Source organism: Canis lupus, chromosome 1 (genome assembly GCF_011100685.1).
Source record: "Canis lupus familiaris isolate Mischka breed German Shepherd chromosome 1, alternate assembly UU_Cfam_GSD_1.0, whole genome shotgun sequence".
Classification (NCBI taxonomy): Eukaryota; Metazoa; Chordata; class Mammalia; order Carnivora; family Canidae; genus Canis; species Canis lupus.
Genome location: NC_049222.1, coordinates 49507030 through 49521532, shown reverse-complemented (window position 1 = coordinate 49521532; position 14503 = coordinate 49507030). Strand labels below are relative to the sequence as shown.

The 14503-nt window shown below is 45.6% G+C and overlaps 2 protein-coding genes across 6 annotated transcripts in view; both read right to left on the bottom strand.

Moving 5' to 3' along the window:
• Nucleotides 1-756: 756 nt before the first annotated feature.
• Nucleotides 757-5867, bottom strand: LOC119875965 (acetyl-CoA acetyltransferase, cytosolic-like). Its single transcript, XM_038526479.1, has 4 exons — nucleotides 5710-5867; nucleotides 5036-5170; nucleotides 2225-2406; nucleotides 757-831 (listed from the first exon to the last, which is right to left on the bottom strand). Exons 1-4 carry the CDS (start codon nucleotides 5762-5764, stop codon nucleotides 757-759), a joined length of 447 nt encoding a protein of 148 aa, XP_038382407.1. The 5' UTR covers nucleotides 5765-5867.
• Nucleotides 5868-13000: 7133 nt separating this feature from the next.
• WTAP (WT1 associated protein) overlaps nucleotides 13001-14503 on the bottom strand; it is a 28190-nt gene continuing 26687 nt past the window's right edge. For all 5 annotated transcript variants that reach the window (XM_038526476.1, XM_038526472.1, XM_038526475.1 and 2 more), the window contains exon 8: nucleotides 13001-14256. In XM_038526476.1, the coding sequence (XP_038382404.1) occupies nucleotides 13673-14256 (584 nt within the window). In that variant the 3' untranslated portion in view covers nucleotides 13001-13672. The remainder of the gene's footprint in view (nucleotides 14257-14503) is intronic.

The following is a 14503-nucleotide window of genomic DNA, read 5'->3' as shown; positions in this document are numbered from 1 at the left end:
GTGTGATCCTGGAGTCCTGGATTGAGTCCCGCATCAGGCTCCCGGCATGGAGCCTGCTTCTCCCGCTGCTCTGCCTCTGCCTCTCTCTCTCTCTCTGTCTGTCTGTGTCTTTCATGAATAAATAAATGAAATCATTAAAAAAAAAAAAAAAAAAGAAAAGAATTTTTAAAATAAATAATAAATAAATAAACAAGGGTGGAACCTCTCAGGGCTTATTCCTTTAACTCTAAAGTTAAATGTTCCTTTTGTTCTTAACTTTACATTCTAAATGCAGGAAAAGACAGGAGCTCATTTGATCTTCTGGCTGCCCTGCCAGGACACCTGAACCGCAGACAACCTACAAAGACTGGGTCGTGCCAGGCAAAGAAGGCAGTGCAAGGCACCAGAAGCACCTGTTCGCCTCTGATGTTGCCTGGGCCACAAAACCTCTGTTCAGGGGCCCTGGTTTCTTCCAACAGTAAAATGGGACATTGCTCAGAGCTCTGAAACACCACCTGCCTCTAACATTCCACGATGGTCAAGGGTCAACACTGGGGAGACAGGCTATCTCCCCAGGTTGGCTTATCCAGGTGGACTGAGCCCCTCACCAGCAGTGATGCAGAGTCATCAGGACGTGGTGCCCACCCTCCAGGAGGAAAGCATGTAAAGTTAGCAATTACATGATCTTTTTTAAACTTCGTGCAGTTACTGTTTCCAGTGGCGTCGGCCTTACCTGTTATGCCCATGTGATAGTTGTGGAATGCATCAGTGAGCCCGTCACAGAGGATGCTGTCGGCCAATGGCATTTCCCCCGATCTTGACTCCTGCCCTCAAGTGAACCAAGTGAGGAGCCTGGAAACAAGAAATACAAATGGACTTAGGACTGGGTGTAACTAGTCTTTTCCTCAAAATCCCACTCAACACTACCTGGTGTGCTAAGGGTCTTCAACCTAGTTGCCCCTGGGACCTGTCCTCTTCCTCACCAGGGCCTAGGGGCCTGAAGACCCCTAGTAATCAGCAGTCTATTCTATCCTGTCTGCTCCTGAGAAGCTGATCCTCTCCTACCTAGCTATTTCCATTTACCACCACATCAACCCATTTTGTGTCCTATTTCCTTAAAAACTTCATTTATTCTTTCCAAAGAGGCAACTAGCTATTTGTTAAATGAGGATCTCATCCAAAGGCATAAAGGATGCTAACAATGTGTCATTTATTTATGAAAGATGTAATGCTGGACGCGTGGATAGCTCAATGGTTGAGTGTCTGCCTTCAGCTCAGGGCATGATCTCAGGGTCCTGGGACAGAGTCTCGCATCAGGCTCCCCACAGGGAGCATGCTTCTCCCTCTCCTTATGTTGTCTGTCTCTCTCATGAAGAAATAAATAAAATCTTTTAAAAAAACAAAAGATGTATGCCTATAGTGAGAATAACCAGGTTGCCTAATTAACTCGGGATTTCTGGTTGGGGGGATCTTTTTAACTCCTACCAACTCTATAGCAGCTCTAATAGAATGGAAAGACCTGGAGTCAGAAACCTTGGCTCTGGGCCTCAGTTTCCTGACCTGTAAATTGGGAATGATACCACCTACCTTCAAAGGGCTGTTGTGACTGTATGTACAAAAGCATCTTGCAAAGTGCGACACAGACACTAGCACAGTCCCGTCAGGGTTACGCTGACCCTGTTTGATGCCTTCACCTTACCTCCTCCTGGGCCACTGAGCAGAATCAGCCTCTGTCTAGCGGACCTTCAGGTCAGACCTGCAACTGCCTGGAGGAAGCAAGGGCTATACTTTCTCCTTTTCACTGCCATGCCAATTCGAGGGATGGACCTTGGTGAAACAAATCCCACCTGGCAAGCCTATTAGAGAAGGTACCACTCACTGGTCCTCTTTTCCACATTCCAAATGCTTTCAAAAGGGTCGACCAAATTTGGTCCCTGGGGTCCTCCTTGTCAAGTGCAGGACAGTAGTGAAAAACATCTGTTTTTGACTTTTTCCGACAAGGAGAAAGAAATTAAGATGAACCAACTAATGTAGTAAGTTTAATTCAGGAAATGTTTATGCTTTTTTATGCTGATAACATTTTAGAAAAAAAAGTATCCTATCCAGGTAGAGATGGAGGTGGAATCCATTGTTTATTTGTTTACTGTTTGGTTTCAGCTCTAAGACGCATCAGTTTACTCTGCTATGGTATGGACAGGAGTTATTAGGGAGCGGTCAGTGACAGCCTTACCTCCAGAAGCCTCACCTTGCTCATACTTTCCATGCCTCCTGCCACCACAATGCTGGAGTCTCCGATCCCTATTGACTGTGCTGCAAGACACACGGCTTTTAGGCCTGACCCACAGACCATTTGGCAGCTCCACGCTGGAACGGCGTAAGGGATTCCTGCACCCATACTGGCCTGTCGAACAGGATTTTGCCCACAACCTGACAGGGAACACAGAGACCTCTCAGCAAGAAATAGACCCACGCACATAATCGTAGCAGAGAAGGGAAGGGAGTTGAAAGTTCCAAATGTTCTCAGTCCCCACTGTCTGTTATCAAAGGATCAATGTTTATACAGTGGTTAATCTGTTGCAAATTTCAGATCTACCCATACCTAGCATCCTTCCTCAATGAGTTTGTTAGCAAAACACTAGCAAATGGGTCACAGACAAAAATTTAAAGATTATCTTCATCATAATGTTCCTTATCTGGGATTAGACTGGTAGCCTTGAGACTGAGACTGAAGACAGGTATAGGAAAATTATTAAAAAGACAGAATCAAGGATGCCGGGACACCTGGGTGGCTCAGCAGTTGAGCACCGGCCTTCGGCCCAGGGTGTGATCCCGGAGTCCCAGGATCGAGTCCCACAATCGAGTCCCATGCTGGGCTCCCTGCAGGGAGCCTGCTTCTCCCTCTGCCTGTGTCTCTGCCTCAATCTCTCTCTGTGTCTCTCATGAATAAATAAATAAAATCTTAAAATTAAATAAAAATTTTTTAAAAAGAATCAAAGATGCCTGGGTGGCTCAGTCGGTTAGGTGGCCGGCTCTTGATTCTGGCTCATGTCATACATGATCTCAGGGTCCTGAACCTGAACCTCAAGTCCGGCTCCAAGCTCAGTGGGGAGTCTGCTTAACATTTTCCCTCTCTCTCTGCCTCTCCTCCCACTCATGCAGATACTTTCTCTCAAATAAATAAATCTTAAATGAAACACATAGCATGGTAGTTAATAAAAAAGACAATCACTTCAGGCTCGTTTTTGAAGCTACAATTAATTACATATACATTTAAATAAATAACTCCTTCATAAAAATATTATGTGTTTATTTATAACCCCCATCTTCAAGGTAAGAAATGAGTCCTACACATAATTAGATAATATAGTCTAGCATTTAGCAGTATATGAGCTCCACAAGAATGATGAATTCTACCCTTTATGAACACTGCTTATCCCTAGTGGTGCATAGCAGGTGCTTGGTTAATATTTTTACAGGACTGTGAAAGGTACCTGGCTTTAAGGACTAGAACAGATGAGGGTTCAAATGCTAGCTGCACTTCAAACTGTGCCTCTGGAGAAGTGACTTGACCTGGGGGATCCCTGGGTGGCTCAGCGGTTGAGTGTCTGCCTTCGGACCAGGGCCTGATCCTGGAGACCCAGGATCGAGTCCCACATCAGGCTCCCTGCATGGAGCCTGCTCTCCCTCTGCCTGTGTCTCTGCGCTTCTCTCTCTCTCTCTCTCTCTCTGTGTTTCTCATGAATAAACAAAATCTTAAAAAAAATTAAAAAAAAGAAGTGACTTGACCTCTCAAAATCTCATTTATTCATTTGCAAAATGGAGATAATACAAGTCAGTGGAGTTATGGATAGGACTCAGTAAAGCAATGAAAGCACTAAGCACAGTGCTTTAAAAGCCCAGCGCTTATTAGGCCCTCAATGAACACAGCTATTATTTCCATTAAATTATGTAGAGGTACTATCAAGGACAGATGTGTTAGAGATAACAGGGAAACCAGCATGGAGCACCCTATGGCAACTGAGTAAGTCTGAATTGTGGGTAGGTCTGGGAAGGAAGGAGGATGTGGACTGAAGGTGGCCAGTCTGAGGATGTTACTCGTGTATTTTAAAGCCCTTGAGAGGGGAATCCCTGGGTGGCCCAGTGGTTTAGCACCTGCCTTCGGCCCAGGGCATGGTCCTGGGGTCCCAGGACTGAGTTTCGCATCTGGCTCCCTGCATGGAGCCTGTCTCTCTCTCTCTCATTCTCTCTCTCTCTGCGTCTCTCATGAATAAATAAAAATCTTTAAAATAAATAAATAAAGCCCTTTCATGAGAAAGCATTAGGCTCCAACTTTACAGCCCGTAAGGACAATTTGAGAATCAGGAAGAGGAACTAGAAAACCATCAAGTGACTTCACCAAACAATGGGCCAGGTCTCAGGGTAAAGACAGAAGTCAGTTGTAAGTGAGCATTACCCAGTACCACTAGGAATAATGAGAATTTATGCTACTGAGTGAGCATGAATCTATTAATAACTAACCAGGAACTTTCAGTGATCGCAGGTCTGTAAACTCAGTGGGAACCAGAAGTGAGGCTGGAGCGCTCTGATGACTCAGTGTCCCCACCCAGGGAGCCAGAGCCCTGTGAGGAGCAGGAAGTGCGGCCTCCCTTCCCAGGTGGGAAGTGAGCCCTTACCTGGGTGGTTGGAGCCCGGGCCCCAGCACCTAGCACGGTGCAGGGCACAAACGAGGAATTCATACATGTTTGTTGAACATGTGGCACTTTAGGGGCATAGGGAGGGCCGTGTACAGTCTCTGGTGGGTGAGGCTGAGCCTGGTACTAAGGAGTGAAAAGACGGTGGAGGGCGGTGGTCTAGCCCGGGCTCACCAGGAAATGCCTGTGAAGGGGCTTGGCACGGGGGAGCCTGAAGAAATCCAACAGAGGGAACCCCCGCGAGCAGATCTCTGGAGGTAGGAACTTAGATTTCGGCAGCTGGGTGGCGGGGTGGGGGAGAGGGGGGTGAAAGGGGGGTATGATGAGTGGCTTCCAATAAACCTCCGCGGTCCCTGAGGAGTTACCTGCCGCCAAAACGTGTCCAAATATGACCTCCGACACCTCTTCGGGAGCCACAGCGGCCCTCCTCAGGACTTCTTTGATGACAGATGAGCCCAGGTCATGGGCAGGGACGGTGGCTAGGGCACCATTGAAGGAGCCTAGGGCAGAAGGGCAGGCAGGGGCGATGAGATGCGCGCCCAGCGCGGCTGGCCCGCGACCGAGCGGACCCGCGGGAAACCCACCCCTCCATTTCCCCAGCGCCAGCAGATGGGGGCGGCCCACGCTCCCCCCAACAAAAGGGGTCGACAGCCCAAGGGCTTTGAAATCTCCACGGCGCTAAGCCACGGGAGGCAAGTCTCAGGAATCCTCCGTTCACCACCCCCGCCCGGCTCAGGCCACCCCGCGACCCCGCCCCTGCCGCCACAGGGCCGACATGGTTCCTCCCGGAGCTGGCCAACCAGAGGACTCGAAAGACAGCGCCTATCTCCGCCAGCCAATAGCACGGCAGGGCGGCGCGATGGTTCTACCCGGGGACCCAATCGGAGCACGCGACGCGCGGTGGGCCTCACCGGGCGAGGACGGGGCGGGGCTGCCGGCCGGCAGGCCCGAGGAGGCGCGAGGTGCGGGGTTCCGAGGGGCTCCGGGGGATCCCCGGGGCTCCGGGGTCCGCGCGGCCGAGCCGCCGCCGGCCACTTACCTATGGGGGTCCGCGCCGCCGAGACGATGACCACGGGATCAGAGCCTGCACTCATCCTGCCGCACGAACACCTCGCGCTGCTGCTGCCCGGCAATGAGAGCGAGCGAGGCAGTCTTGCCAAGCAGCCGAAGGGCCGCGCCAGGGGGCGGAGCCGCGGGCTGCCCCGCCTCCGGCCCCGCGGGCGCCAGTGCGCAGGCGCGACGGCGGGGCGCGCGGGGGCTGGGAGGGCCGTCAGCGGGCCGCGCACCGGGAGTCGCCCGCCAGCACCCAGCCTTTATCCGAAAACCCTAGGGCTGTAGTTTGTCCCGACGTTTTTGGTTTGGGGGGCGGAGGGGAAGACAAGTCTTTTTGAACTTCTTTCGAGTCAGTGAAAAGTGGGGGTGACAAGATAGTACCCCACGTTGAGCCCAGGACTCAAATCCCAGTGGGGAGGATGTGGGTGCGAATCCTGCCAGCTGAAGGCCTGCAGGCGGTTGCGTCCTGCTCTGGTGGCTTGGAAAGCTCCTCCATTCATCAGGGGTTAACTTGGTTCTCTGGGCAAACCCTTCTCCGTGCTCTCCTGTGAGGGTGGCTCATCAGCTCCAGCGCCGAATGGGTGAGGAAAATGTGAAGGGTCTTAATCCCACAGACCAAAAGGATTTCCTCCAGGGAGCAGTCTGGAGAATCTGCAGGAAGTGGGTGCATGGAATACGTTGGGCCACTCTTGTGTTTCAAAGTGTTTACGGCTTACTCTCGCTGTCTCATCGGGGGAAGCTCAATTTTTCAGAGCTATCTAGAACCTTAATACCCACCTCCTTCCCCCCACCCAGTCACTTTCCAGGCTCAGGTCTGGGTGTTTCTCCTGGACACGCCCCCACAGCGTGGACTAGTCTTCGAGAGAGAGCTCTTGCTTTGTCTTCTCTCTAGCTCTCAGGCCAGTGTCAGACCCACAGTAGCGGCTGCTTAATGCATTAATAAATATTAATGAATTTTCAGGACATTCTCTCCAAAAGCTTTAACCATCCCCAAGGGCTGCATAAGACCCCCATACAAAGATTAGAGTCAGCCACAGATATGGAAACAATTCTTATTTGAATAATAATTGGGGAGGCTCAGCTGGCAGAGCATGCAACTCTTGGTCTGGGGCTATTCAGATCAAGTCCCACATTAAGGGTAGAGATTACTTAAAATATTTAGGGGTGAGCTGAGTGAAGTAAGTCAGTCGGTGAAGGACAAACATTATATGTTCTCATTCATTTGGGGAATATAAATAATAGTGAAAGGGAATATAAGGGAAGGGAGAAGAAATGTGTGGGAAATATCAGAAAGGGAGACAGAACGTAAAGACTGCTAACTCTGGGAAACGAACTAGGGGTGGTGGAAGGGGAGAAGGGCGGGGGGTGGGAGTGAATGGGTGATGGGCACTGGGGGTTATTCTGTATGTTAGTAAATTGAACGCCAATAAAAAATAAATTAAAAAAAATAATAAAATAAAATAAAAATATTTAGGGGTGACTGGGTTGCTCAGTGGGTTAAGCATTTGACACTTGTTTCGGCTCAGGTCGTTATCTCAGGGTTGTGAGATGGAGACCCGGGTTGGGCTCCTTGCCAGCACTGCATCTGCTTGAGATTCTCTCCCTCCATCCCTCCCCCCTGCTTACACCACCCATACGCTCTCTCAAATAAATAAAGCTCAGAAAAAATTTAAAACTCCTTAGAAATTTTAAATAATTAACATTTAACAATCACTGATGGTCAATATTGGCAAGGGTAAACACCTGGGTGGAGTAATTGGTGACAGAATATTATGGTTATTTAGACTTGATACTTTTTCACCTCTTTCCCATAATCGAGTTATAGTGATTGATTCCCACTATCCATTTTACTCTATATAATTAACCTTAGCCCTGGGCAATGCTTTCAGAACACTCACGTGACCCAATCTTGGCCTTCGAAGTGTGAAGGGAAGCTTGCTAGATTGGCTGTGGAAACCAAAGATCCCACCTAGGATCTAGAAAGAAGGATGGATCCTTCTTACATTTGGACGGTGTCTTGGTGTGAGGCCTGAAACTGTTGCATCCATCTTTTGAGCATGAGGAGAGACAGCATGACCCTTGCCAAGACCAACACACTGAGGATAGCAGAGCTAATATGGAAAGAGTACAACCTTTGAGGGCATCTCTGAAGTGAACACTAAATTCAGTCTCTAAATTCAACCTCTGATTTTCCAACTATGTGAGACAAATATCCCTTCTTGTTTAAGCCAGCTTGAATTAGACAAGCTATTGTGTCACATGCCACTGAGAGCATCCTGATATATCCACATGGAATTCCTGAGGAAGTTAAGATTTTTGAATATGGCAGGAAGGAAAGGGGTTTCTAGGTGGGCAGGGCAGCTTGTTGAGAACACTGGGGCAAGAGAATTGTGTCACAATGTGCAAGGGAAATGGTTGCCAAGCCTGGAGAATCCTCCTGAAGTAGACTGAAAACTCATTAGGTCCTCGGAATCTGCATTAAGACTTTGCAGAGGAATATGGATGGGCCAAAGGAACCAGAGAAGAAAGCTAGAGCACTGGCCACACAGGTAGGAAATGCTTGTATAACAGTGTTTTCTTTGGGAGAAATCCTTAAGAGTCTGGAGTAGTGATGGAATCAGCAGTCCTCCCTAAGAATTCAGCAGCAAATCTGTCTGCAATGTGTTTGTTCCCTGTCCGAAAAATACGAGAGTCCAAGGAATGTATGGAACTTTGTGCCTTGGCTTCATGCTCTGTTCTATTTGTGTCCCCTTACATCTTAGGCTACTTAGTCTCCTTTGTGGGCTTACTTTGCCCCTTATTATATATTCAAGGTTGTTACTCTGTACCAGCACTCTGAGTAATACCAGTCACTCCCATGGCTTCAGTTACCATGACATGCTGACCACTCTGAAATCTCTAATCTAGTCCCCTGAGCAGATGCCTTCTCCATTAAAATTTCTCAACACACCAAGTTTAACTCATCTAAACCAAACTCATTAAATCCACCTCTTCCAGGCTTTATTATTTCCTTTCTGTTCAAAATCTCAATTAGGGGCAGCCCAGGTGGCTCAGCAGTTTATTGCTGCCTTCGGCCCAGGACGTGATCCTGGAGTCCCAGGATCGAGTCCCACGTCGGGCTCCCTGCATGGAGCCTGCTTCTCCCTCTGCCTGTCTCTCTGTTTTTAAATAAATAAATAAATAAATACATACATACATACAAAATCTCAATTAGCAGTGCAACTTGTCTTTTGCTGGGTAGCAAGCACTCCACTTAGATTATCACTTCTTCCAGGAAGCCTTCCTATCTCCTGCATTTGGTGCCCCTTGGCATCATCTACCTAACTTTTCTTACAAGATGTTAAAATTCCTGGTTTCATCGGTCTCCTGTACTCAACTACATAAGCTTTGCAAGTTCGTCTTGTTATATTGCTTTATGCACAGGTCCTAATACATTACAGGCATTAAATATGAATGAATACTAATATATTCTTTATGCCCAATGCCTAACAAATATGAGTATGTTCTTCTGGATGCAAGGAATGCATTCAATAGTTTCCTACCTGGAGGGTCTATCAAGAACCAAGAGCAAAAACTGAGAGGATAATTGCTTGCTTTTGTTGAGGGGGCACACAGCACCTGGGGAGTCCTCATTATAGTTGTTCACCAAGCTCTCTTCAGAGCTTTGAATGGGCCAGATAGGAACTAAGAATAACAAATAGGCAAAAGAAGAGTATCATTTTAAAAACTGTATCGAGGGACTCCTGGGTGGCTCAGTGGTTGAGCATCTGCCTTTGGCTCAGGGCATGATCCCGGAGTACCAGGATCGAGTCCTACAGCTCCGTGTCTAGGTCTCTGCCTCTCTCTGTCTGTCATGAATAAATAAATAAAATCCTAAAAAGCAAACAAAAAATTATCTAAATCTATAAGCATATGCTACCCAGGCTGGTAAGGAATGAGTGGGTAGCCACCATAATCTCCAAGTGCAAGTGAAGGGCCACTGCTACAGCAGCTACTGGGCCAGTTTCTCCTGAAGGGGCCTCACAACTGTTCTTCATTAAGTTCCACAAATAGGGTTGCAAGAGTGCAAGCCAGATTTAAGCCAGAAGGTAGAATCCCCCAACCTTCCATGTAGCAAACTCCCTGGTTGGTCTAAAAGAACAATGACTCAACACTATGGATTGGCCACAGCTGGTTTGCGGTGCACTCCTGACAATAGGGGTAGCTCGGTTCTTGGCACAACTCCCCCGTGATGGCTCCAGATCAAAGGTAATGACATTATTCAGGGTTGTAAGATCCTGGGGATAAATGAACTACCAAGAAAGCGTCAACAGAGGAGGGGGCAATGACTGGTCTAAAGGACAAACTGCTACTAATGAGAAATAAGGAATATCTGAGAGAAAACTGTGAGACAGAATGGCTTTGCATTTTGTTTGCAGAAGTGTCCCAGAAACTAGAGTGGTCAGTTGCATCAAATATAACTGAGAGGCCAAGAGAAGGAACATCTAGTGAGACCTCTGTATCAAGCACGGTTATACTTCTGTTCTCCTTACAACCTTCCCAGCAGCTGCATCCATTGAACCTTATGTGAAGAGATGGCAACGGGCAAACCCCCCTCCAATAATGCCAGACCTTCATGAAATGTTCTCAATCCTCTTGTTCACAGACTGGTATTGCCTTCAAAAGTCAAACTAACCACTTCTCAGACTATTCTTAACCCTCTTACTTTAACCAGCATCTTCAATGATATATTCAGAATCTTTATAATTTATATTTTACCCCATCACTGCATTGTTGGTTCATTTGGTTGTCTCTAGCTCCTACATATTTGGCACAGCAACCATTCGGACTGCTTCTGAGATGTCACGCTCAGCTCCAGCACAGTTCTTCCTCCTACTCCAGAGGATGAGTCAAGAGGACACAGCGCCAAGCCTGGGTTCTTGGAATCAGACACGCTTCTGCTGCCAGGTCTGAGGGGGGTTATGTCCAGGAAGCTTTGATGACAGCACCCTAGAGGGCAGACGCAACACTTATCAACCTCTGGGTGATCACTTAAGCCTTTTAAATTCCTTTGTTCTGTAAAATGGTCAACAAGTGCCTCTTCTCATGGAGGTGAGAGTAAAAACATATATATAAAATGTGTTGGGACGCCTGGGTGGCTCAAGGGCTGAGCATCTGCCTTTGGCTCAGGTTGTGATCCCGGGGTCCCGGGATCCAGTCCCGCATCGGGCTCCCCACAGGGAGCTTGCTTCCGCCCCTGCCTCTGTCTCTCTGTGTCTCTCATGAATTAACAAACACATCGGTCAGTTAAGTACTCAACAGACATCAAAAATATTAAGGCATTTCCTACTATCCTCATAGTACAAATCTCCCTGGAATGATGCTAAAGGAGAGACATCACAATTATCTTACTTTTGGGGTTTTATTCAAGTTGACTGCCCTTACAATTAACCTTTTTTGGCAGTACTCAAGTTTCTGCCAAATGGCAGGATTCTGTTCTCAGGAGTCATCTATAAAGAATCTTCAGCACTGGGACATCTGGGTGGCTCAGCAGTTTAGCGCCTGCCTTTGGCCCAGGGCATGATCCCGGAGTCCCTGGGTCCGGTCCCACATCGGGCTCCCTGTGTGGAGCCTGCTTCTCCCTCTACCTATGTCTCTCTCTCTCTCTCTCTCATGAATAAATAAAATATTAAAAAAAAAATCTTCAGCACTCCTACTTGTTCCACTTAAAGGGAACACACTTTTTACAGGGGAAAATGGAGCCACAGAGGGAGAAAGCAGTTTGCCCAAGCCATGAAACAGGTAAGCAGTAAAGCCAGAATTCAGATCCATTAGCTCCAGAAGCCACTTGCTCATCCTGGATTATGACTTACAACCTCTCTTATCTTAGACGTACCAACAAAAAGTTTCCAGTTCCAAAAAGGAAGAATATAGACTTTGCACAAACCAAAGTTCTCTCTGCCCTAGTTACTCATCAACTAACACAGATCCACCAGAAACTTGAAAATCGGTAATGATGTACCACAGGTCTATATTAAATTTAGTCATGAAATTCTATCACTAGTTGAAAAGTTAATTTCCTATTGTACACCAAAGATTACAGATCAAAAGAGAAATTCCATTTTTGTTAAAATGGGGCCAAGTTAAAAAAGGACATAAGAAAAACTAGTGTCAAAAGTACTTCATAAACAGAATATTTAGTATTGTAATATACAACAAAATGTAAATTATACTAAGTAAATGTATTTAAAATTGTGTAGGATCTATTTACTTGAGACTACAAGAGACTAAACAAAGCAATGAAGACAAGATATAACACCTGTATGCCAGGAGCTATTTTCAAATAAGTGTACCTGTTTCAAGTGTCGTTAATTCCACTTCTGAGGTTCCTTGATTATGATGGAATACCTAAAACCAAAAAATATTTTGCTTTCAGCAGAAATAACATTTCATCCCAACCACACATATGAAAAGCTACGAATTCTAAAACCATTCCATACCATACACTGATACTTAATGTTTAAAATAAGACAACAAAGCAAGCTTTTGAATCTTAAAAACATACTCCCCTTCACTCTAACACCCCATTAAGCCTTAACCATGTAACATCAGCAGGCATGTTATTAATATAAATCAATAGCAGTGGCCAATGTTTATTATTTATTTTAAAGATTTATTTTAGAGAGAGCAAGCGAAAATGGGGGGTGGAAGGGGGGTAGAGGACCGGAGGGAGAGACAAACTCTAAGCAGACTGTGCACTGAGCACGGAACCCGACGTAGGGCTTGATCTCACCCACCCTGAGATTGTGACCTGAATGTAGCCGATGTTTTAAAATGAACATCACTGACTATACAGATATCCCTATTACGTGAAATCATTTCACAAAAACAAACTGTACTTTTCAACTAAAACCTGACAAATACTTACATATTTTCTTCTTTTCTGAATATTTGAATATTTTATGATTTTTTACAAATCAGAAAAAAAAATTTATAGTCCTAAATTCCATGTTGATCTTGCAAAACAGTTTTTAGAGATTTTTTTAATCTCTACATCCAGTGTGGGGCTGTAACACACAACTCTGTGATCAACAGTTGCACGCTCCACCAACCGAGCTGACCTGACACCCCAAAGCATACATTTCTAAAAAACTAAGTGCACAATCAAGATTGATGCATGAACTTAAGCTTCACCACTGTGGTATGCTGAAGGATGATGAGTAAAAATTCATCAATTCAATAAAAATAAATGACATGCTAAACACAGAGATACAAATAAAAAAAACTAATGCAAGCGGTTACAATAAAAATCTTTATTTAGGTTTGGTCAGTACAGGTAAGATATACTGGAGTCACAGAGCAATATGCATTAACAGGATACAACAGTTCATAAAAACTGAGTAACTATGCACACAAATTTCTTAAACATTCAGTCACCTAAAGAGAAAATGCACGGATGTATGGTGGAAAAAACTGTATCTAACACTGAAACTACTATAGGACTCCATCAGCAAGTCCAACTTTTAGTGATAAAACTACTGTACTGGGCAAACTTGGCAGTCATAAACCCACATCTACTCTAACAAGTCTGAATGGTGCATAAGTATAATAACAGCATGAGTAAGAATGCCCTTACACAGCACAGGTTCTAGGATAGACACAGATTTATACAGACATCATTGTGTTATACTTTAAGGAAAGATTTCCATTTACAACTTCACATTAACTCATATAAAAATAACTTGACCCTACACAAAATGTCCTGTTAGCAACATTCAAGGTAATTAACTGTTACAATTTCCAAAGTGGCAGAGGTATTGAAGCAAAGAAAGAGAGGGGGGAGAAAAAGGGAAAGAAAAAAACCACACCCACAAAAAAAGGCAAATTGTGACAAAAGTATGCGTTAATTTTCTGGACAGTATCCTCTCCCAAATTAAATGACACTGTATAAAAATTTGCTGGAAAAAATATTACAAAACTGAACCCTGTACATTTACATTTGAGTCCAAGCCATTCTGAACGTGGCGGGAACCCGCAGTTCGGTTACCTTTCCCACTCACTGTTTTCTCCTCTTGAGGGTCATGATTGGAGTCTGTGTCATTTGAGTGGTGTGTGAGAGAGTTTTCACTGCCCGTGGGAGAGTCTACACTTTCATACCCCGCACTGAGTTGATTTACGTAACTACTACCTCCTCTGCCAGTTCTCTCCTCTGAGCTGTTGGAGGCCTTATTACCATTCCCTGGAGAAGAAGGAAAGTCATCTTCGGCTGTGTCCCCCTCCCTGTGAAATCCAGACCCAGACGTCCTCTGCCGGGAGGAACTGCCATTACTTGGTCCGTTGGCCAGCCGACTGCAGTCTTTACCTGTGGCCTCCGCCTGTCCTACAGGCTCAGAAGATGTAGTCCTGCTGGTACTTGGGGCTGGAGCTTGAGACTGCTGCTGTTGGTACTGAGCCAACTGCTGGCGCGTCTCTTTCAGTTGTTGCTGAAGAACTAGAATGGTGCTCTGCATACCCTCTACTTCTTCGTCAAGTTGAATGATGAAGTCATTCAGTTCTGTGCAAAGGAGAGTCAAACCTACTTTAATATTCTTATAACATTTATTTTTAAAAGATTTATAACAGACTTTATTAATGCCTATCACAAAGTCAGATAGTCAATAAATGTTTACGTGAACACAATTCTAAAAAAATATATATATATCTTAAAATTTTCCTTCAAATTTAAAAATAGCCATTTAAGAATGAGTTTGGTTCTCTTTTTTTTTGGGGGGGGGGGGGAGACATGCTTAAAATAGTTTTAT